This window comes from Chenopodium quinoa, unplaced genomic scaffold, assembly GCF_001683475.1.
Source record: "Chenopodium quinoa cultivar QQ74 unplaced genomic scaffold, ASM168347v1, whole genome shotgun sequence".
Lineage (NCBI taxonomy): Eukaryota > Viridiplantae > Streptophyta > Magnoliopsida > Caryophyllales > Amaranthaceae > Chenopodium > Chenopodium quinoa.
This window is the reverse complement of record NW_018743199.1, coordinates 4,163,151-4,186,044: the sequence shown is the minus strand read 5'-3', so window position 1 is coordinate 4,186,044 and position 22,894 is coordinate 4,163,151. Positions and strand designations below refer to the sequence as shown.

The 22,894-nt window shown below is 35.7% G+C and overlaps 3 protein-coding genes and 1 non-coding gene across 4 annotated transcripts; 2 read left to right on the top strand and 2 right to left on the bottom strand.

Annotated features, from left to right (window-relative positions):
- The first annotated feature begins 2,355 nt into the window (after positions 1–2,355).
- Positions 2,356–2,436, top strand: TRNAL-AAG. The gene has a single exon. It is a non-coding gene; the product is annotated as a tRNA-Leu (tRNA).
- A 6,116-nt stretch (positions 2,437–8,552) lies between these two features.
- LOC110733603 (ATP synthase subunit b', chloroplastic) lies at positions 8,553–9,438 on the bottom strand. Its single transcript, XM_021913668.1, has one exon. It carries the CDS (start codon positions 9,317–9,319, stop codon positions 8,669–8,671), a length of 651 nt encoding a protein of 216 aa, XP_021769360.1. The 5' UTR covers positions 9,320–9,438; the 3' UTR covers positions 8,553–8,668.
- A 766-nt stretch (positions 9,439–10,204) lies between these two features.
- LOC110733602 lies at positions 10,205–14,120 on the bottom strand. Its single transcript, XM_021913667.1, has 5 exons — positions 13,426–14,120; positions 12,737–12,836; positions 12,538–12,637; positions 11,329–11,417; positions 10,205–10,728 (listed from the first exon to the last, which is right to left on the bottom strand). Exons 1-5 carry the CDS (start codon positions 13,688–13,690, stop codon positions 10,440–10,442), a joined length of 843 nt encoding a protein of 280 aa, XP_021769359.1. The 5' UTR covers positions 13,691–14,120; the 3' UTR covers positions 10,205–10,439.
- A 5,561-nt stretch (positions 14,121–19,681) lies between these two features.
- LOC110733724 lies at positions 19,682–20,662 on the top strand. The gene is made up of 2 exons (XM_021913810.1): positions 19,682–20,315; positions 20,412–20,662. Exons 1-2 carry the CDS (start codon positions 19,682–19,684, stop codon positions 20,660–20,662), a joined length of 885 nt encoding a protein of 294 aa, XP_021769502.1.
- The last annotated feature ends 2,232 nt before the right edge of the window (positions 20,663–22,894 follow it).

The window sequence follows — 22,894 nt, the reverse complement described above, 5'->3', positions numbered from 1 at the left end:
ATTTCAGCAATTTTTAATTCGGGCAAAAAAAAGTCGAAAAATTCCAAAATTGAAGGCTAATATCCACGCTTTTTGAGAAATTTTAGAGGTTTCGAGGCCCGGTTGTCGAAAAGTTTTGAAATCCTATGAGATACATCTCGGGGTCATATAATGCTGTTTGAAACCATATATGATCATTATTTGTTGTCATAAATTTTCGTGGTAGGCTTGAATTAATGAAATCGGTGTAAGTTGTAAACTAGTAAATTGGTCATTTAAAGGCAAATTTGATTGTTCCACCCACCCCATTGGACTCCCGCAGGGTATCAGGGACCATGGTAATCATTTTGGCAATTTTTACATCCGGTCGAAAAAAAGTAAAAAAAATTCAAAAATTGAAGGCTAATATCTACGCTTTTTGATAAATTTTGGAGGTTTCTGGGCCTGGTCTAAAAAAGTCTTGATATTTTAGATGATACATGTTGGGGTCATATAATGTCGTTTGGAAATATATATGATCATTATACGTTGTCATAAATGTTCGTAGTAGGCTTGAGATAATGAAATCTGTGGAAGTTGTAAACTGGGAAATTGGACTCCCAGAAGATATTTGGGACCATGGTAAACATTTCAACAATTATTATTTCCGTGCGAAAAAAAGTCAAAAAATTCCAAAATAGAAGACTAATATCAATGTTTTTTGAGAAATTTTGGAGGTTTTAGGGCCTGGTGTCGAAAAGTTTTGAAATTCTATGAGATACTTTTCGGGATCTTATAATGCCGTTTGGAACCGTATATGATCATTATTTATTTTCATGAATGTTCATGGTAGGCTTGAATTAGTGAAATCGGTGCAAGTTGTAAACCGGTAAATTGGTCGTTTAAAGGCAAATTGGATGGTTTTACCCACCCAATTGGACTCACGGAGGGTATTATGGACCATGGTAAACATTTCGGTAATTTTTATATCCATGCGAAAAAGTCAAAAAATTCCAAAAGTGAAGGCTAATATCCACGCTTTTTGAGAAATTTTGGAGGTTTCGGGGCTCGGTGTAGAAAAGTCTTGATATTTTTGGGAATACATCTCGGGGTCATACAATGTCGTTTGGAACCATATATGATCATTATATGTTGTTATAAATGTTCGTAGTAGGCTTGAGTTAATGAAATCCATGCAAGTTGTAAACTGGTAAATTGGCTGTTTAAAGGCAAATTGGAAAGTTCCACCCAGCCAATTGGACTCCCTGAGGGTATTAGGGACCATGGTAAACATTTCGGCAATTTTTATTTTCGGGCGAAAAAAGTCAAAAAATTACAAAATTGAAGTCTAATCCACGCTTTTTGAGAAATTTTGAAGGTTTCTAGGCCCGGTGTCGAAAAGTCTTGAAATTATACAAGATACATCTCGGGGTCATATAATGTCGTTTGGAACCATATATTATCATTATTTGTTGTCATAAATATTCGTGGTAGCTAGGCTTGAATTAATGAAATCGGTGCAAATTGTAAACAGGTAAATTGGTCTTTTAATGGTAAATTGGATGGTTCCACCTACCCAATTGGATTTCTGGAGGGTATTATGGACGATAGTAAACATTTCGGAAATTTTTATATTCGGGCGAAAACTAGTCAAAAAATTCCAAAATTAAAGGCTAATATCCACGATTTTTAAGAAATTTTGGAGGTTTCGCGGCCCGGTATAGAAAATTCTTGAAATTATATGAGATACATCTCGAGGTCATATAATGCCGTTTGGAACCATATATGATCATTATATGTTGTCATAAATGTTTGTGGTAGGCTTGAGTTATTGAAATTGGTGCAAGTTATAAATTGGTAAATTGGTTGTTTTGGCTAATTGGATGGTTTTTCCCAGCCAATTGGACTCTCGGAGGGTATTAGATTCCATGGTAAACATATCGGAAATTATTATTTTCGGGTGAAAAAAAGTCTAAAAATTTCATAATCGAAGGCTAATATCTACGGTTTTTGAGAAATTTTCGAGATTTCGGCCTGCAATATATTTGAATATGATCCTTTAATATTCCTTGTACGTTTTGTATGCAAAATCCTCTTCCACACGAAAAGATAGTTCTACATTTAGCATATTTTGTTTATGTAATAAGGACCTTTTAATTCATCCATTATTTTTCATTATTTGCTATTTAATTAATTAATTAAATCTAAACATGAATCTAGTGGTGTGGTTAATGTCAAGTTTGTCAACATTACATGAATGGAATGTCCACCAATTTCAGAGTTTATTATAGGTATATCCCTTTATATGTTGTCTATGATTAATCAAAATATAAAAATATTTAATAATATATCATTTTTTAAGATTAAATAATTTATCGCAAAATTGTAAGTGTCAAAGTTGAGATGGCCGAGTTGGTCTAAGGCGCCAGATTAAGGTTCTGGTCCGAAAGGGCGTGGGTTCAAATCCCACTCTCAACAATATTTTTTTTCCCTTTTTTTTTCCCCTATTTTCCTGCAAGACAAACTCTCACATTGTTTACCCTGTACTTTCTGCACAGCTCTTTCATAGAGTATCAAAATATACCATTTTACATTTTACTCCATATAGCTATGTAAGAATATGTGAGTGAATTACGATGGACCAAAGGCGAAGAAGGCTGGAAACTCGCTCTGAAATTCAGCAGTGTAAATTAGTGATTAAAGAACAACTGCTGTCTAGATTGAACTTCAATTACAAAGAAGTTTGCTAAATGTGGTGCCTTGAATTATGCTAGTATGTTATCTGAAGCGACGAGTCAGAGTGATGAGGTTACATATTGTTGTTCGATACAAGTATATGGCTATTGTGAAGAAAGCAATGGATCATTTGATTCATTTCAGACTTTCAGGGACATGGAAAGCTCAAGTTCAAGTAAATGGGACCAATCAGTATAATTTCTGGACTGGCACAGAACAAAATTTCCATCGTTTTAAAGCGAAAAATGCTGGATTCTGGTTTCAGACCAAGCAACAGTTTCGAGCGTTCTTTCTTATGCAATCTTACGGGCAAACAAGTACATGCTCACATGCCAATGCAATTATTTTCATTAGAATACCTCCTGATATTGAATTTGCATTGTATTAAGCAATAAAGTTTGAGTTCTTTATGTAGAAATAACCATAATTAGTTCCTTAATTAAAGGGACTAAATATTGACCAATTTATTCTGCAAATATTTAGGCTGTATTTTTGGTAGTAGTTGCTGTAACCTTGGTAGTAGTTGCCTAATTTACAGGATACTTCTGTGTATAAATATTTGTACTATCATCAGCAATAAACACACAGAAAATTGCAAACACAATTCTGCTTAATTCTCTATATGGTATCAGAACCGTAAGGTTCGGATCTTCGGGAAACCGAAACCTATATTAGCCTCATCATATACCGGAGACTTACCTTGAAATGGGGGAACCACCGGAAAACAACAACAACAACCAACTGATTTCTATGGAACAGATGGAACAAATGTTCCAAATGTTCCAGAAATTAAACAAAAACCCAATAAACACTGAATCAGGGACATCACAAAGTGTGCGTGTTGCTGAAAAATTGAATTTTACGAATTACACCAAATGGTGTAAATTGATGCAAATTGCAATTAGTGGCCGGGGAAGGCTCAATCACATCACTGCCAACCCCGTACCACCAGATGATCCGGAGTACGCACAGTGGGCACAAAGGGACTCATAGGTTCTGTCCTGGATCATCGAAAACATCGATGGAGATCTAGCGAACCAATTCCTAGATTATAAACATGCTCGAGATATGTGGAAGGGCATTGAAACCCTACTCAGTAGTGGAAGGGACGAATTACAGACCTTTGATCTGAACACAAAGGCTGCATCTTTGAAGCAGGGAAGCGAAAACCTAGAGGTGTATTTCAGTAAACTGAATACCCTCTGGAAAGAAATTGATAGGAGAATGCCAAACCCAATGAAGTGCTCAGAAGATATTACCCTCTTTAATTCATTTATACAGAGGCAGAGATTATACCAATTTTTGGCTGGTGTTAACGACTCACTGGACAAAGAGAAGAGGGACTTACTGAATCAGGACCCTCTTCCATCAATTGACGCAGCATACGCATTCATTAGACGGGAAATTGCCCGTCGCGGGATAATGACAGGCGTTTCATCACCGGGACAAAATCCCTCAGAAATTGGAAGTGGGCTCGTTGCTAATCGCCGGTCGGAATCTTCATTCCGGCGAGAAGACAAATCCCACCTAAAGTGTACCCATTGTGGAGGAACGAAACACACCAAAAAGGGGTGCTTCGAAATTATCGGGTATCCGGAATGGTGGGAGGAATACACAAAGAAGAAGGCCGCCACCAAGGTCGGCGTGAACCAGACCGGCGGCAAGGCACATCTTGCCGTGAAATCGAGCCCAACCCCCAGTAGATCTGACAATGATGGTGGCGGAAAAAACTCAGGCAAGGAAGGTTGCGCAGAGAAGATCGCAAGCATGGAGGAAGCAGAAAGTACCACCGAGAATTATGGTGGTCAGGAAGGTAGAGAGCAGAAAATGGAAAGAGGGATTGAAAATGGGAAGGATGAGGCAAGAACGGTAGAAGACCTAACCCACAAAAAACCCACTCCCTCTCACCCTCTAACCGTCCCTCTTAAAGCCCCAAGCCCACAAAATAAATTTAGCCCAATAAAACAAAAAATAGGAGCCCAAGTTGAAAATACTCAGCCCCCTAGCTTAAACCAAAAATCTTTTGGCCTCGTTTGTCATAGACCTATCCCGTGGATTTTTGATTGTGGAGCTACTGACACTATGACGTGTGACCCATTAGATATTAAAGCCACTCAAACCACCCATCGTAACCAAATTCAAACAGCAAACGGGGAATATATTCCTGTTACCCAGGCTGGGACCGTTGATGTTACCTCGGACATTCATTTAAATAATTGTCTTTTAATTCCCAGTCTCACTCATAAGCTTTTATCTGTGAGTCAGTTGACTAAAGAGCTTAATTGTACAGTCTTACTAATGGATTCTGGTTGTATTGTGCAGGATGCTCTAACAGGACGGATCATTGGGCGTGGTACTGAACGAGGGGGTTTGTACTATGTGGATGAGGTGGCTCAACAGGGTAACGCTTTGCTTGCTCATGGATCACCGGAAAACCAACTTTGGATGTGGCATCGTCGGCTAGGTCACCCCTCTCTTGGTTACCTTAAACGTTTATTTCCCTCATTTAAAAATATTGATGTAGCATTGAACTGTGAAGCATGTGTTTTAGCTAAGAGTCATAAACATACTTATCATCCTAGTTTAAGTCATGCCTCTGAACCTTTTGCTTTGATTCATTCCGATGTATGGGCCCAGCGCCTGAATTTGCGTTCCATAACTATTCTTATTTTGTTTTATTTGTGGATGATTGTACTCGTATGAGTTGGGTTTATTTCTTAAAACATAAATCTGAAGTGTTTGATGTCTTTGTTAAATTTTATCATATGATATGCACTCAGTTTCATGCTCACCCACAAATTTTACGACCGGACAATGGGGGGGAATATATAACCTTAGATATGGAACAATTCATTATTGACCATGGTCTGATTCACCAAACCACGTGCCCAGACACTCCCCAACAAAATGGGATTGCTGAACGGAAAAATCGAACCCTTCTTGAAATAACCAGAGCTATCATGTTAGAATCCCATGTCCCGGTCTATTTTTGGCCAGAAGCCATTGCTACATCCACCTATCTCACAAACCGACTTCCCAGTAAACCACTTGACTACAAAACACCTCTCGACACCTTATCCTCTCATGTCACCATCCCATCAGTCCATTCTTTACCTCCACGAGTCTTTGGGTGCGTTGTCTATGTTCATTTACCAAAACGGGCTCGAAATAAGCTCGAACCTAGGGCAGTTAAATGTGTCTTTATTGGGTATGGGGTTCATCAAAAAGGGTACCGTTGTTATGATCCAATTCAAAAAAGGGTCTACACCACCTTAGACTGTGAGTTCTTTGAACAAACTTACTATTACACCCAGCTAAGTCCTCAGGGGGAGAATTTGAGTGACCTTAGCTGGCTGACATATCCAGAAATGGTGGACCCAGATCCTACAACACAAGTAGGCAATACCACCGATGCTACCCCAGAAGCAGTAGTCTCACTTCCTCTTCGGTCTCCACCAAATCCGCCAAATGAGCATCCATCTGAAGAGGTACCATCTGAAAGCTCTCCTATTTCCTATAATATGCCTGAAATTAATCCTGTCTCCAATGAAAGTGAACAAAACAGGTATGAGTTACCTCCTAGAAGTACGAGAGGAGTTCCACCAAGGAGATATGATCCTGAATATGAGGACCAACGGTCGAGATACCCAATCGAAAAAATCAGCACTGAAAATCTATCCAGCACAGCCATAGCTTTCAATGCCTCTTTATACTCCGCAGACATTCCAAAGAATGTGGAGGAAGCTGTCAAGAATGAAAAATGGAAGCAGGTTATGGAAGAAGAGTATCAGGCCCTACAGAAAAACAAGACTTGGGAGAAATGCATCTTACCAAAGGGGAAGAAGAAGGTGGGATGTAGATGGGTATTCTCCATCAAATACAGAGCAGATGGAACTATTGAGAGATACAAAGCAAGACTGGTTGCTAAGGGATACACTCAGACATATGGAATAGACTACTCAGAAACTTTCTCTCCTGTGGCCAAAATTGACACGATACGAGTTCTGTTTTCTGTAGCTGCAAACAAGGAATGACCTTTGTACCAGTTTGATGTAAAAAATGCCTTCCTTCATAGAAGCATTGACGAGGAGGTGTATATGGAGGTACCTCATGGATATTCTCATGATTTTAGAGATGGGGAAGGATGCAGATTGAGGAAGGCTCTCTACGGACTAAAACAGTCTCCTAGGACGTGGTTCGGAAGATTCACAAAAGCTATGAAGAAGTTTGGATATAGGCAAAGTAATTCCGATCATACTTTATTCCTGAAGAAAGAAAAAGAGAAAATCACCTGTTTAATCATCTATGTAGATGACATGATTATTACAGGAAATGATGAGGAGGAGATCGCAGACTTAAAGGGAAAATTATTTCAGGAATTTGAGATGAAAGATTTGGGCAATCTCAAATACTTTCTTGGCATAGAGGTCTTGAGATCAAAGCAAGGGATCTTCATTCACCAGAGGAAATATATTCTTGACCTTCTGGCAGAAACAGGAATGCTTGGTTGCAAACCAGTTGAAACACCGATTGTGGCAAATCATGGCCTTCAAATTCTTGAAGGTGCAAAATTGACTAATAAGGAGGAGTATCAAAAGATTGTGGGGAAACTTATTTACTTAGCTCACACAAGACCAGACATAGCCTATGCAGTAGGGGTAGTGAGCAGATTCATGCATCTTCCACAAGTACAACACATGACAGCAGTAATGAGGATTTTGAGGTACCTAAAGGGTACAAGTAGTACTGGGATTTACTTTGACAAGAATGATCACCTAGATCTAATTGCGTACACGGACGCAGATTGGGCAGGAGATCGTGATGGTAGAAAATCCACCTCTGGATACTTCACCCTAGTAGGAGGTAATTTGGTCACCTGGAGAAGTAAGAAGCAGAAAGTAGTGGCTTTGTCAAGTGCAGAGGCAGAATTCAGAGGTATTGCAAAAGGGATAACTGAAATCTTATGGATCCGGAAACTTATGAGTGAAATTGGTTTTCCACAAAAAACAGCATGCAAACTCTTTTGTGATAACAAAGCAGCAATAAGTATCTCAGAAAATCCAGTTCAACACGACAGAACGAAGCATGTTGAGATAGACAGACACTTCATAAAAGACAAACTGGAAGATAAGATAATTAAACTTCCATTTGTGAGATCAAGAGATCAGCTGATATCCTGACAAAAGCTGTCAACAGTGAAGCATTCGATGAGACATTACGCAAGTTAGGCATTGGAGCACCAAATGCCCAACTTGAGGGGGAGTGTAGAAATAACCATAATTAGTTCCTTAATTAAAGGGACTAAATATTGACCAATTTATTCTGCAAATATTTAGGCTGTATTTTTGGTAGTAGTTGTTGTAACCTTGGTAGTAGTTGCCTAATTTACAGGATACTTCTGTGTATAAATATTTGTACTATCATCAGCAATAAACACACAGAAAATTGCAAACACAATTCTGCTTAATTCTCTATACTTTCTAAAAACAAGTAATAAAATAACTCGATTCAAGTACTTCCTCCATTTCATATTATTTGCAACGATTTGACATTAAGTAGAGAGGAAAAATGTCTATATCATTGCAAATAATATAAAACAGAGGTAGTATAATGATCACACAATCGCGATGCACAATTCGAGTTTCCCTGTCATTACACATTGGAATAGAAAATCCAAAGTGCACAACTACCTACAGTAGATGAGTTCATCATAGTTACATTATTCAAGTATGCTTTTGAGTCTATTAGTCTCTCATATAGTATTACTGTATTAGTATTAGACACTAAAATATGTGCTACTCCCTCCGTCACCTAAAATTAGTCGGTGATTTAAATTACACCATCAACGTGATTATTAATTCGAAACAAATTAATCATACAAGTATCATTTTATAAATATAATCATATTGATATGACAATATATCCATTGTTATAGAAAAGGCAGAAATTCTAGAAACAAGAAAACAAAGAAAAATCAATTAACAGGAAGAACCTTCTTAACAATCTCATCACTAAGATTAGCAATCTGAGAATCAAGAGACTTAATAGTATCCTCCTTCTGCTTCTCCAAACTAGCCAAAGCTTCCTGAAGTTCAACCTCAATCTTCTTCCTTCCTTCAGCCAATTTAGCCTCAACTTCAAGCTGAGTCTCCTTCTTCATCTTATTCAAGGCAGCAGAAATCTCAGCACGTGCAGCGCGCATGACAGCGTTAGCTTGTTCCTCAAGCTGCTTAACCTCAGAAGAAGTGTCCTTAACATCGGCAAGCTGCTCTTTAATGGAGGCATCACGTTTGTCCATGAAGTCGCCAAGAGGGGTGTAGTAGATCTTGTCGAGAGCGAACATGAGGAAGAGGAATTCGGCCATGATAATGGGGAGAGTGAGGTTGAAATCGAAGAGGGAGGCTTTCTCGATTTCTTCGGCGAGAGAGGGGTGGGGGAGGAGGTAGGAGAGAGAAAGTGAGGCGGCGGAAATGGCGGCGGATTTCAGGAGAGAGAAATTGAGTTGTTTTTGAGGGAGTTTGAGAAGGGGGGTTTTCAGGAGAGGGAGTTTGGGTTTAGGGGTGGATGTTGGTGGGGTGGTGGTTGGGAGGGTTTTGGAGGAAGAGGCCATGAGCATGTTGGCCATTGCTGCTGGTTATGGTTGTTCTCTGAAACTGAGAGTGTAGATTTTTTTTTTTTTAATTTTTGAAAATTTGTGGGGATTTTTGATTGGGGAAGAAGAATAAGGGGTGGTTTTGGGGATTTTGGGAGGGAGAAATTGTGGAAAAGGTTATCTCAATGTATGCCACACAATTTGGGATCATATATTGTGGTACTTATTTATTGTTTTTTTTTTATAATAAAATTACCTTTAAAAATCTCTTTTGGCAGTTTTGTAAAAAAGAGCTGTAACATAAAAAATTAAAAAATAAAAAGAAAAAAAAATTGATGGAATGTCGGAAAATCAACAAGATTAAGGGCCTGTTCTCAATCTTCTCACTAACTAAATTCAGCTAAATTGAACTGAATTGAAATGAAATAAATATTTTATAAGAGAAGGAAATTAGGAGCTGAACTGAATTGAGCTAACTTAAACTGAAATGAAAATAAACGTATGAGAACAGGCCCTAACTCCCTAAGTGTTTGTTCTTCATCATTTTTTGTATCTTATCTAGTTTGTTTAACCACCAAAAACAGTAATTTTACTCCAACATTGAAAATCACCTTTTTCAAAGAGGATATAAATAATATGGAGTACTTCGTAGCTTTGTTCATTCTTGTAACAAGAGATTATACTTTTAGATTTGTAGTTGCATGAGATTTTCAAGTAACAAAGTGGATACTGTCGAACACTTTTCTCTATTGTAAATGATTCCCTACTTGACAAACTGTACTTGAAATGCTTCTTAACTGTTCTTCCTCTGAGAAGAGCAAGCAGTACATCCGAAAATGAAGTACCATCTCAAACATACTCAGTCATATAAAATGATTGCAAACAAATGGCAGAAAATGCAGATTGAAGCCTATAAAGTAGAGTTTAAAATTTTCATTGATAATTGTTTGTACGTGACAATGTGTCAGATGCTACAAATGTATATTTGGGTATGAGGATTTGATCCTAAAACTGGGTCTTATGCTCTACCAAGCACTTGAATTACTCCCGCGGTATAAATGTGTATACAACTTTTTTTGTGGTAATATGTTTATACATAACTATGTCCAAGAGAAGCCATTCAGCAGAGATATTTCTGTGCAAGTAGTGCAACTCAAATTTCTACCTGTGAAACTCTGGAAGAATAGCGGGGGTGTCTCTTATCAGAAAAATGAAACCAACCTCTTATGCCACCAGTACCTGTCCACCTTGATTGATTGGCTTGCCTTTCGAACTTCAGCTGATCATTGTTGGAAACTCTTGAATACAAAAACCACCCTCTGAATAGATGGGAGAGCATAGATTCACTGTGACTAGAGTTATCCTCAACTTGACAGCTTAGGTTCTCCTGATCATCAAAGGCCTCCTCTACTTTTGATGTTTCCTCTTCTTTGTTCTCTGTTCTGCATTACAGAATACCCTAATCATTCAGTTTCCTTGATCTAGAGTGCAACAAAGAGAACCTTAGAATTAAGGAGAAGTGACGATAAATTGCTTGCCACAAAGCCAGCTCTATTACCATCGGATGGTCTAATAATCAAGAAGCACTAAGAGTTTCATACATAGTCTTCAGAGACAAAATATGCTGTAGATTCTTTAAAAAAAAAAAAAATCGATGTATCTGTGTACTTTAAGGGAGTGATTGCTTTTCAGCAAGTATAAAAACCGTCATAAAATTGTTTATTCTTCATCCTGTGTTGACCAACAACCGTGTAATAAAAAAGGAGCAAAGTATTTCATGATCTTTTCTTTAAGTTGACTGGATCTAAAGAGCAGCATGCTTCAGAAATCTGTCGCTAGAGGCAGCGTTATACAGAAACACCAGCAAGACAAACAACCCAATGCCTTAGAAATGACCGCCTAGGTAATAGAACCACTACCTAAACATCCTAAAGTATGCATCTGCCACCTTTAAGACCACTTAACTCCATATAGGTGTAACATTAAATTGCAGCCATGGGATAAAGCAAAAAATATGGAAAGAGCAATAGATGAAGTCTTACGTTGTGCAAGGCTTGGAAGCTTCTATTCGTTTTCTTGATCTCTTCTTTATGAGGTTGTAAGCAATGGACACATGCCGAACAAAACGAAGCTGCAAACATCAAGTAAGGTCGAGTCAGCACAAAGAAGGAGGAAGACCTCACAGGGTAATCCACTCAGGCGTCAGGAAGACACATATAGCAACAACTAAATTTACAGAATACTAGTAAATAACTTATCAAGATAGGTTACAAACATCAAACAACCTCCAAGACAACATAAAGCACTTAACTCTATATTGCTGAAGCATTAGTATCAATACTATTAAAGCTTCTACGAAGGACTAATAAGAAAAATTTAACAGCCAAGAAGACCAACACGGTACAGTTTCAGAAACAACTGCATGTAGAGAGAAACTTAAGAGAAGCCCATATGAGCCTCAGGAGTTTATGTCAGTTAAACAAATTACAATAGATCCATTTCCAATTCTCTTAAAAAATGAAATAAAAGAACAAAATTTATAAACCAACATATAGATAGACGAAAGATGACCTATATCAATTTACAAGAGATTGTTTGTCCAGATATAGAAGCAACAAAACATCTTCAACAACAGCTCATCATGGAATGTATAACCAACAAAGAGGTTTAGATAGTAGTCCTCACCTATGCTAATTAGGACCAATGAGGCAAGAATGCAGTGCAATCCAAGCTTATATTGAGAACTTATACTCACTAAAAGAAAAACTAGTGACATGCTCTAAAAGTTATTTGGAATAGAATATCTTGCATCGACAAAGATAATAAGTAATTAGAGAGCATCCTTATCATCACATCCGAGCTAAAAGCTGGTCTATAAGCAATCAACTACCACAAATTAAATGGCTCACAGGTGCTACCTCCCTGCTATACATTACACTAAGTAGACTCGAATTGAAATCCAAATTAGCTAGCATTAACTGGCAGCACAAAACATGCTAAAAATTTAAGACTTCTCACTTTCACTTGAGAAAACCTACTGTAACTAATATGAAAGTAGATTTTTGCTTTGCTGTAGACAACAATGGATAAAGTGTATACATTGAAAACAACCAAGGTAAAGTTTTAGAAAGGATCAAGTCTCTATGTGATTCAGTTTCATTTACAACATCAAAATGGCATAATTTCCCATGCTGCTTGCAACAAAAATGTCAGAGCACTGAAAGTTTTAAAGAGTATGTAAGCAAACATACCTCATCACCATCCCTGACACCAAAATTCCTGAGATACTCACTGTCAATTAGTAGCTTCTGACCACGATAAGACAAGCAAAACTGTGTCCATACATGTCGCCTATCAACAGAAATAGGTAAAACATAATTGGTTAATCAGAGCTAGTTGGGAAAAAAATATCATGAATATAAAGCTGTATTTGTAAATAAAATTCCATACCACGAAATCTTGCCAGTTTCAGCAGTAGGCAAATTACTGAAATAGCTCTCCACTGCCTGCTTGAGATCAGATATCGTAGCCAACTTTATGACCTCAATTCCTACAAAACCGTTCAATAACAACCTCATAATCTAATCAAACACAATACACTATAGGCCAAGCCTACAATACTTTGAACATAACACATTATTCCTTAAGAAGATCTGTATTCAACTATCCACATCAAAATCAAACTATAACCAGTCTTCCAAACGTAATTCATTGTTCACAAATCACAAGTTCCTTCAAATGTCCTCCACTCTCCATGACAATAAATTCCAAGCATAACACAAAATGCCTTAAAATTCACCAAATCAAACAAAAATAGGACCCCATGCAGAAATTCAATAATCTAATAACAAAATCACATATAATTCCTTTTGTTAGTGTCTCAATTTCGATTAAAAGTCCTACTGCATCACAATTGACGGCGAGGCAACACGAAAACTACCAAGAAATCATCAAGATTAACATCACTCTGTAACAATTAAACCTAGCACTAGCTGAAAATTCAATAATCGCCATTCTCAGAAACAATTAGAACATCCACATTATCATATTTCATTTGCATTATTCCAATTGAAAATGAATTACAATTACAACCTAGAAAACAACAATATGAGATGAAAATGTGAGAAGGAGAAATATACCGAAAGAGGAGCCATCCAATTTGAAAATGGTGAGATGAATAGGAACCTGAGAAAGCTTATCATACGAAAAACTCTTCCTGGAACTCACAATCGACAACGCCGTTGAAACCGACGATGAATTCCGACAAAAACTCCGGCGACCTTTCGACGACGACGGAGGCGCCTCAAACGGAACCCTAGACAACTGCAATCCACCTTTTCTACCTTCGCGTTTGCCGAACAATTCATCCTCTCTGTTAACCACCTTGAAGCTTAATCTTCGCATAATCAAAAATGAAATAGACAACAACAATCACCAAAAAAGGTTTCTCTCTCCTTCCTCTACCTCGTTCTCTCTCTTTGTTCTTTGAAGCAGAGCTTTAATGGCGGATTAAGGAGGATTCGTAGATGAGAGAAACACGCAATAAGGAGGATAAAAAATAGAGTATTATGAGATTGCGAAGATTGGATTTGCTTTGGTTTTAGGGCGAAGAAAGGCAATGTAATATTGGGTGGTGATTCTTCTGATTTAGAAAGAGAAAGAGGAGAGAGAAAGTATAGAGAGGATCAGAGTACAAGGAAGGTGATGAATGATGATGCGAATGGTGCCTGGTTTTTGATGCCTGCCTTTGTTCATTTCCCAAATTAGTACACTTGTTTATTTAGGCGGCTTTTTTTAAGTATATACTTCGTAGTAAGAGATGGAGGAAGTAGTATATAATTCTCTCTTTCGGGCTAAGAGAGTGTGGATTTACTATTTAATTCGTATATGTCGTTCAAAAAGTATATGTATATCCGAGTGTATGATAGACTTTTCAGTTTATTTGAGATTTGAATAAATGTGGTGCAATAAAGTTTGTCAATTCAAATGTCAAACAATTCACATGTTGTTGGCTTAATTCGAATACGCTCTCCTTATATAAAGAGAAATATGTTCTTTTACAGGATTGATTAGCAAGGGATAAGATGATCTCAACTTACAAAAGGACCTCAATAATATGGTTTCATGATTCAATATAGTGTGAAAGCAAAAGGCCTTGAGAAAATAGACGGAATTTTGATTCATTTCGCTATTATGCGAAAATTTTATTGTACTAAAAAAATAACCCAAACAATCAAACAAACCCTAAAAAATAATTTGTAAAATGATGCGCAAATGATGGGTTGAAGGAAGAAGCCATTATTGAAAATGCTAATGGCATATTGGCATCAAAATATGGGATACTTATCATTTGGTTGGAAATATTAGTACATCATTTCTATTTTTTTTAAAAAATTGTTGATCATTTCATATTTTCATACATGACGATTAAATGTAGAATTTGATCATTTCATCTTTGTTAAAGTACTAGTTTAGGAGTGTTATTTTAATACCTTATTTTATGGGTAATGTTATATATAGCCCTTAGGGCTACATATAACAATTAAATATACCCTTGAAAATTGTATAAAATTAGGAATTCATGACAAAAATACGCACAAATCAGTGTAATTAGTGTGTTTTTGTCATGATTTCCGAAATTAAAACAATTTTCTAGAGTATTTTTAATGCTTATATATAACCCTTAGGGCTATGTATAAACATTAAATATACTCTTGGAAATTGAATAAAATTAGGAATTTATGATAAAAAAACATGTAAATAAGTGTTTATATTTTCATGATTTCTCAACTTTTTACGATTTTCAAGTGTAAAATTTCACTAATTAGAGTGTAAAAGTGGCAAAATATCAGACTAATTAGATTGTAAAAGTAGCAAAATAGTAACTTTTTATCACACTTGGATTGTAAAAAAATTACTATCAATGTCTAAACAAAGTGGCAAAAAGAAAAAAAAAAAAAAAAAACAATTTTTCAGCATTTGTAAACATATTTTGTCAGGGGAATTTATGTTACACTGTTTAAGCGATCACATGTTATTTCCAAATAAACAATTTCCCGCTTCATTTCTATAACTAACCATAAATTGAAAGTTCAATCTATGAGATACTATTACATTATTATTTCTTACTTCGTATTATACACCTATATATATACTTTCTACAGTTCCTATCACTTGTAACATTTTACACATACAATCATTTCCTCTGTTTTCTTTCAAACCTTCTTTTCTTCTTCAAGTTCATACAACAATTTCCAAGAAAACCAAAAAATGAATAATGTGGTTGCCTTCACAAAAGCAAAATTCACTTTTGAGGGAAAGTCTAGCGATAAAAAAAGGCAATTCTGCTTTACTTGTGGAGGAAATAGGTTGACCAAAAACTTGGCTAATGAACATATTGAAGAGGGACATAAAGTAATTCAAGTACATGAAATTAAAAAGTGGGGTGGTTTTAGCTACAAAACCGCAGAGATGAAGAAGTTACTGGTTTTCGACGACTCGGGAATCCAGGTTCATCACTATAGTAACAAATATGACGTGTGTTACATTCATCGAAAACGTCAGTAATGTATGATGAGTGTTTGAACTGTAAGTGTAAGATTCACATCGAAAAGAATGTATTGTACTGTTCAATGTCTTGCAAACTGGAATGTATGAAGAAGGGAAGTCGTGGACTGGAGGCGAAAAACAAGAGGAAGGAGATAGAGCTTGGTGAAAGTTCTGGACTATCAGTGATGGAAAAGGCCAAGATAGTCGTGGACTCGGGGGCGATGAAGAAGAAGGCGATACAACTCGGTGGAGGTTCTGGTCAATCAGTGATGAACAAGGCCAAGAAGATTGTTGTAGAATCGAAGGGCAAGATAGCCGTGCACTCGGGAGCAATGAACAAGAGGAAGGAGATACAAATCGGTGGAGGTTCTGGTCAATCAGTTGTGAACAAGGCCAAGAAGATTGTTGGAGAATCGAAAAGCAAGAAAGTCGTGGACTTGGGGGCGATGAACAAGAGGAAGGAGATACTACTCGGTGGAGGTTCTGATCAATCAGTGATGAAAAAGGCCAAGAAGAATGCTGGAGAATTGAAGGCCAAGAATTTGGCAGCGGAGGAGGGGGAGGAGAAGAGCAAGAAAGTCGTGGACTCGAGGGCAAAGAACAAGAGGAAGGAGATAGAGCTCAGTTCTGATCAGTCAGTGATGAACAAGGCCAAGAAGAATGATGGAGAATCAAAGGCTAAGAAAGTCGTGGACTCGGGGGCGAAGGACAAGAGGAAGGAGATACAACTTGATGGAGGTTCTGAACATTCGATGATAAAGAAGGACAAGAAAATGATGGTCGAGAAGCGACAAGCTTGAACTAGCTCTATCCTTTGTTGAGGCAGTTAGTTAGTATGACAGTTGAATTTTATAGTAAGTATGACATTTGATTTTTACAATTGAGTTAGTTGATTAGTGTGACAGTTACAGTCCAATTAGTATATTTGATCATCTTTGTTACAAGTTTAGGAGTGTTAAATTTCAGTATATATTAAGACTCATGTAGTAGTTAAATGTTGGATTCACAATTAATGAAATAATTTAGATTTTAGATTTCGTTATGTTTCAATTATGGCTTTATTGTTACTGCAGTACTGCATCAATCAATTTCTTCCAATTTTCTTGCGTACTCTGTGTATTTTTCTAAATCGATTCATTAAGCATTTTATTGTACGTAATAATGTTAGTGTTGAATTATAATTTACGTTTATGATTTTGCCCAAAAGTTATTGAGTAATTTGGGTAATTCATCAATTGGGTTTGGTCATTTGATCATTTGAATACTCTGTTTTATGTTTCGGCAACAAGTATCATATATATTAAGACGGAATAGAGACTCAAACAAGTAATAAGAAGTCACTACATTTTCGAAACAAAGCTAGATAAAAGTTTGATTTGGAGGAGCATGAACGAGATCTTTTTTCTTGACAAGTTCTGTTTTTCTGGGTACAAACATCTACAGTTAAGTATTGCTGTTGACTAGTTCAGTTAGTTAGTTAGGCAGTTGAGTCAGTTAGTATTGTTGTTGAGTTAGTTAGTGTGACGTGTTAATTTAGTATGACGATTGAAGGTAGAATTTGATCATTTCATCTTTGTTACAGTACTAGTTTAGGAGTGTTATTTTAATACCTTCTTTTATTAGATTTATGAATAAAAAAAGGTTGTTTCAGTATTAAGACTGATTTTTTTTTTTTTTTTTTTTTTTTTTTAAGAAAAGTATTAAGATTGATTTAGTTGGTTTTTCTGAATTCACAATTATTAGTTTCTTGATTCAAATGTAAATCAGAGATTCTTTTGTAGTAGCGCAATCATTTCTTATTGGAAGAAAATCTGGGTAATTTTGTTTAAGTTGTTCGATTAACTACCATTTCTATAAAATAGTCACATTAGTGTTAGAGTATAGATGTACTTGTATAATGAAAGTTTATTCAGTAATCTTGATAAATTTCTTGAGCAAATCTATAGGTTATATATATTATTATAGTTTATATTAAATTGCATTCAGTATATATATATATATATATATATATATATATATATATATATATATATATATATATATATTTATTTATATTGTAATTTGAATGCTTTGCGTGAAGCAAAATTTGATATTGCTAAACTGCCATATGATTCAATTGATTCATAGTCCGTGCATATCATTATACAAAGTGAACAAGTTAAACGAAATCCATCAATAGTCTTTCTCTGTTCTTAATTGGAAAATGATTACTTTGCTTCATTGGGAAATCGAGATCTCATGATTTGTAGTATTTGAGAAATATCATGTTTGATGAATAATATGATGAATTTTGACGAAAGAATTGGATGAAAACATGTACACAAGTTCAAGACAATCAAAACATTGTATATAAACAATGTAAAAGTCAACACATGTTAACTAAGCTCGAAAAAAATAATAAAAAAATTAAAATAAAAAAAATTAAATTAAAAAATAGAGGTGTATTACATGCGTTCACCTGATAATCGTGGACCCTTATTGAAAATGTTACACTAATTATATTGGTAAAGCTTAGACTGCCAACATGAATGTTGTTCCCACCATTAATAAAGTGATGCATATCTGGAAGATCCATTGAAGTGCTATTTAAATTTTATCTTTTCAATGGTCATTATAAATAATATTTAATTGTTAATTATCTTTTATTTTCATAGATTTCGTTATGAGATTAGTTAATCTTTTGTTTTTACAATATTTCAAAGTTAATTTTGCCTCTATAAATTAAAGAGCTTTAGGTTGTAAGAGAGAATTAAATCTTGTTACAATTTGATCTTACTTAAATTTAAAATATATTTTTTTTAACACAAGTATGAATAACATGTCAATAAATTTCAGCAATAAGCAAGTATGAATACAGTTCCTCCAAAGGTATAAGGGATTCCATTCCGAAATAGCCACTCATCATTGCTGAAATAAATACAGTTCCTTCTGCAGTTATGAATACGCGATGCACGAATCGACATCGAAGTATTACTCCCTAGGATCATTGCAACATCACCCAAGTCATTGACTTGCACCCAAATTTTGGTCTCAAAGTTGAACTTGTATACCTTAAAATTAATCGTCTGATACTCCCAAGTAGGATCGTCGTAAAGCTCCATTTTGTATCTGAATACCATCAACCATGGCATTGTCCTAGTCCAATTATTTTTGGCCGTAGAATATGCATACTGCCATATCTTGAATTTATAATATCTAATTATGGATAAATTTATGTTATGATAATATCTAATTATGGATGACTATTATCCCATGTACAATCTAGAATATTCTAGAGTTGGGTATTTGGTCTTATCCATTGATGGAACCCTAGGTAATGTACATTATATATATCCCGTACTAGATGGAATATGAAATACAACGTAACAATCTTCCCTTATCTCTCTTTATTTTCTCTTCCATATTTAACACGTTATCGGCACCATTGTTAGTCAACTGAGTAGGATTACCAAACATTTATCTAGAATCCCATGTTATTATTATCATGTAAGTATGATCGCAGCCCATAACAATTATAATTTAACATTTATCTACTTTTGATTGGAATATCAACATATATAACGAATACAGAACATGATATATAATTTAAGGTTTCATTTTTATTTTTCTCCATGCTAACATTCTCCCCTTCTATTTCGTTCTTATTTATGCATGACTTGTATCAGGTTTATTTATGCATGATTATAACGTTTAGTACATATTTTGGATACTATTTATATATACTTATCTTTTAATATTATTTTGTATAGTGAAAAATGTCGAACCTTGCCAAGCTCGAATTTGTGGCCCTTGATATTACCGGAAAGAATTATTTATCATGGGTGTTAGATGCTGAAATACACCTAGATGGGGCTTGGTGAAACAATAAAAGAGATTAATAAGGCAACACCTCAAGATAAGGCTAAAGCCATGATTTTTCTTCGCCATCACCTCCATGAAGGGCTCAAAAATGAATATTTAACTGTAAAAGACCCACAAATCCTTTGGAGTAATCTAAAGGAAAGGTATGACCACCAAAAAACAGTGATACTCCCTAGAGCTCGTTATGAATGGTTGAATTTGAGATTGCAAGATTTTAAATCTGTTAGTGAATATAACTCAGCTATGTTTAAAATAACTTCTCAATTGAAATTATGTGGAGAAAATATTACTGATGCAGAAATGCTTGAAAAGACATACTCTACTTTCCATGCTAATAATATTGTCCTGCAGACACAATATAGAGAAAAAGGTTTTAAAAAATATTCTGAATTAATATCTTGTCTTCTTGTGGCTGAGCAAAATAACGAGCTGTTAATGAAAAATCATGAATCACGTCCTACTGGCTCTACTTCATTCCCTGAAGCGAATGTGACAACCCATAACGGGAAAGAAACTAAAAACAGAGACCATTCCAGCAGTAATGGTCGAGGTAAAGGTCGTGGTCGTGGCCAATGGCGCGGCCGGGGTCGTGGACGTGGATATGGTAGAGGTCGTGGAGGTCATTTCACAAACTCACATTCCCACCAGAAGTGGGAATGAAGGGATGAAAAAGAGAAAAGTGATAACAATATATGTTACCGTTGTGGAGGAAAAGGTCATTGTTCTCGGGTTTGTAGAACTCCAAAGCATCTTATTGAACTTTACCAAGAATCATTGAAGAAAGGAAAGAAAGTTGAGGCAAACCTTATTCTTGAAGATGGTGAAGGTGATTTTGATTTTGGCAATGCCAATCAATTTGATGTTGGTGATTTCCTTACTTCCCCGGAAGGGAATAATTTTGATTTTGGCAGTACAACTCATTTAGAAGTTGCCGATTTCTTCACTGCCCCAGAAGGGAATAATTAAAATTATATTGTTTTATGTCAGTTTTAAGTATTAGACTTATGCTTGCTTATTCTAGTGATTTATTTAAGTTTATTTCTTTCGTTGCAATAAGGATTTTTGCTTTATAAATTTAAGAACTATTTGAGTGTTTTTATTGATTTATGTATTTTATCATCTTTATTTTTATAATTAATATTTTGACATGTATTTTATTTCATGAAGAACATGGATATAACTCAAGTTCGATTTGCTATGAATGGTGAAGAATTATGTCTTGCTGACAGTGCAACTACTCATACAATACTTAAAAATAAAAAATATTTCTCTCATTTGATGATGAAAAGAACTAATGTGAGTACCATATCGGGTAGTACAAATATCATTGAGGGCTCCGGAAGAGCCACTATAAAGTTGCCTTGGGGAACTGAAATTAAAATAATTGATGCTTTATACTCCCCATTGTCTCAAAGAAATTTATTAAGTTTTAAGGATATTCGCAACAATGGTTATCATATTGAGACAATCAATGAAGAAAATAACGAATTCCTTCAAATCACAAATATAACTCAAGGCTCAAAACATGTTTTGGAGAAACTACCTACATTCTCTAGTGGTTTGTACTACACAAAAATCAATGCTATTGAAGCTCATGCTATGGTAAACCAGAAGTTTACTGATGATTTTGTTGTTTGGCGTGACCGGTTAGGCCATCCCGGTTCAATAATGATGCGAAAAAATAATTACGAATTCATGTGGACATTCTTTGAAGAGCCAGCAGGTTCTTCATAATAATTTTTCATGTGCTGCTTGCTCGGAAGGCAAGTTGATTATTCGCCCATCACTAGCAAAAATTAATTTTGAATCAATTAGTTTTCTGGAACGTATACAAGGAGATATTTGTGGGCCCATACATCCCCCATGTGGACCATTTAGATATTTTATGGTTTTAATTGATGCATCAACTAGATGGTCACATGTGTCTTTGTTATCAACTCGTAACCTGGCGTTTGCGAGATTACTTGCCCAATTGATTAAGTTACGGGCACATTTTCCAGATACTCCCATTAAGACTATTCGGCTTGACAATGATGGTGAATTTACATCTCAAGCTTTTAATGATTATTGCATGTCCATTGGGATAAATGTTGAACATCCTGTAGCACATGTTCATACACAAAACGGTCTAGCAGAGTCATTAATAAAACATATTCAGTTAATTGCTAGACCATTGCTTATGAAATCTAATCTCCCAATTTTTGAATGGGGACATGCTATATTACATGCAACAGCACTAATTCGCATTAGGCCAACAAGTTATCACAAGTTCTCCCCATTACAATTGGTTTATGGTCATGAACCAAATATTTCCCATCTAAGAATTTTTGGATGTACGGTTTATGTTCCAATAGCTCCACCACAACGCACTAAGATGGGTCCTCAAAGGAGGTTGGGGATATATGTTGGGTTTGAATCCCCGTCAATAATTAAATATCTTGAGCCTACAATAGGGGATTTATTTACGGCTCGTTTTGCAGATTGTCATTTTAACGAGTCACTTTTCCCAACATTAGGGGGAGAAAAGAGAAAGCTGGAAAATGAAATTAAATGGAATGAATTATCATTATCCTATCTTGATCCTCGAACTAAACAATGTGAACTGGAAGTTCAAAAGATAATTCATTTACAAAGTTAAGCGAATCAATTGCCAGACTCGTTTGTTGACCCAAAAAGAGTGACCAAGTCACATATTCCAGCTTTTAATGCTCCATTTAAAATAGATTTCCCGGAAGGACAAAATAAAATTGCTAATGAGTCTAAACCATGCCAGAAACGTGGAAGACCAATAGGTTTCAAAGATAAGAATCCTCGGAAAAGAAAAGGAGCATTGATTGATGATGGTCAAATTGAAGAAACAATTTCCGAAGGATCTCCAGAAGAGACTTTAGACATGATACAAGAAGAAATTCAGGTACCTGATAATGAAGAAATTTCAATAAATTATATCATGTCTGGAATTACATGGAACCGAAATCAAATCGACGTCGATGATGTTTTTGCATGCAGTGTAGCATTAGATGTTATGGATAATAATGAGGATTATGAACCAAAATCCATTGAATAATGTAGACAAAGAAATGATTGGCCAAAATAGAAAGAAGCAATTGAAGCAGAAATAAAATCTCTTGGAAAAAGAGAAGTATTCAGACCAGTAGTCCGTACACCTGAAGGTGTAAAGCCAGTGGGATATAAATG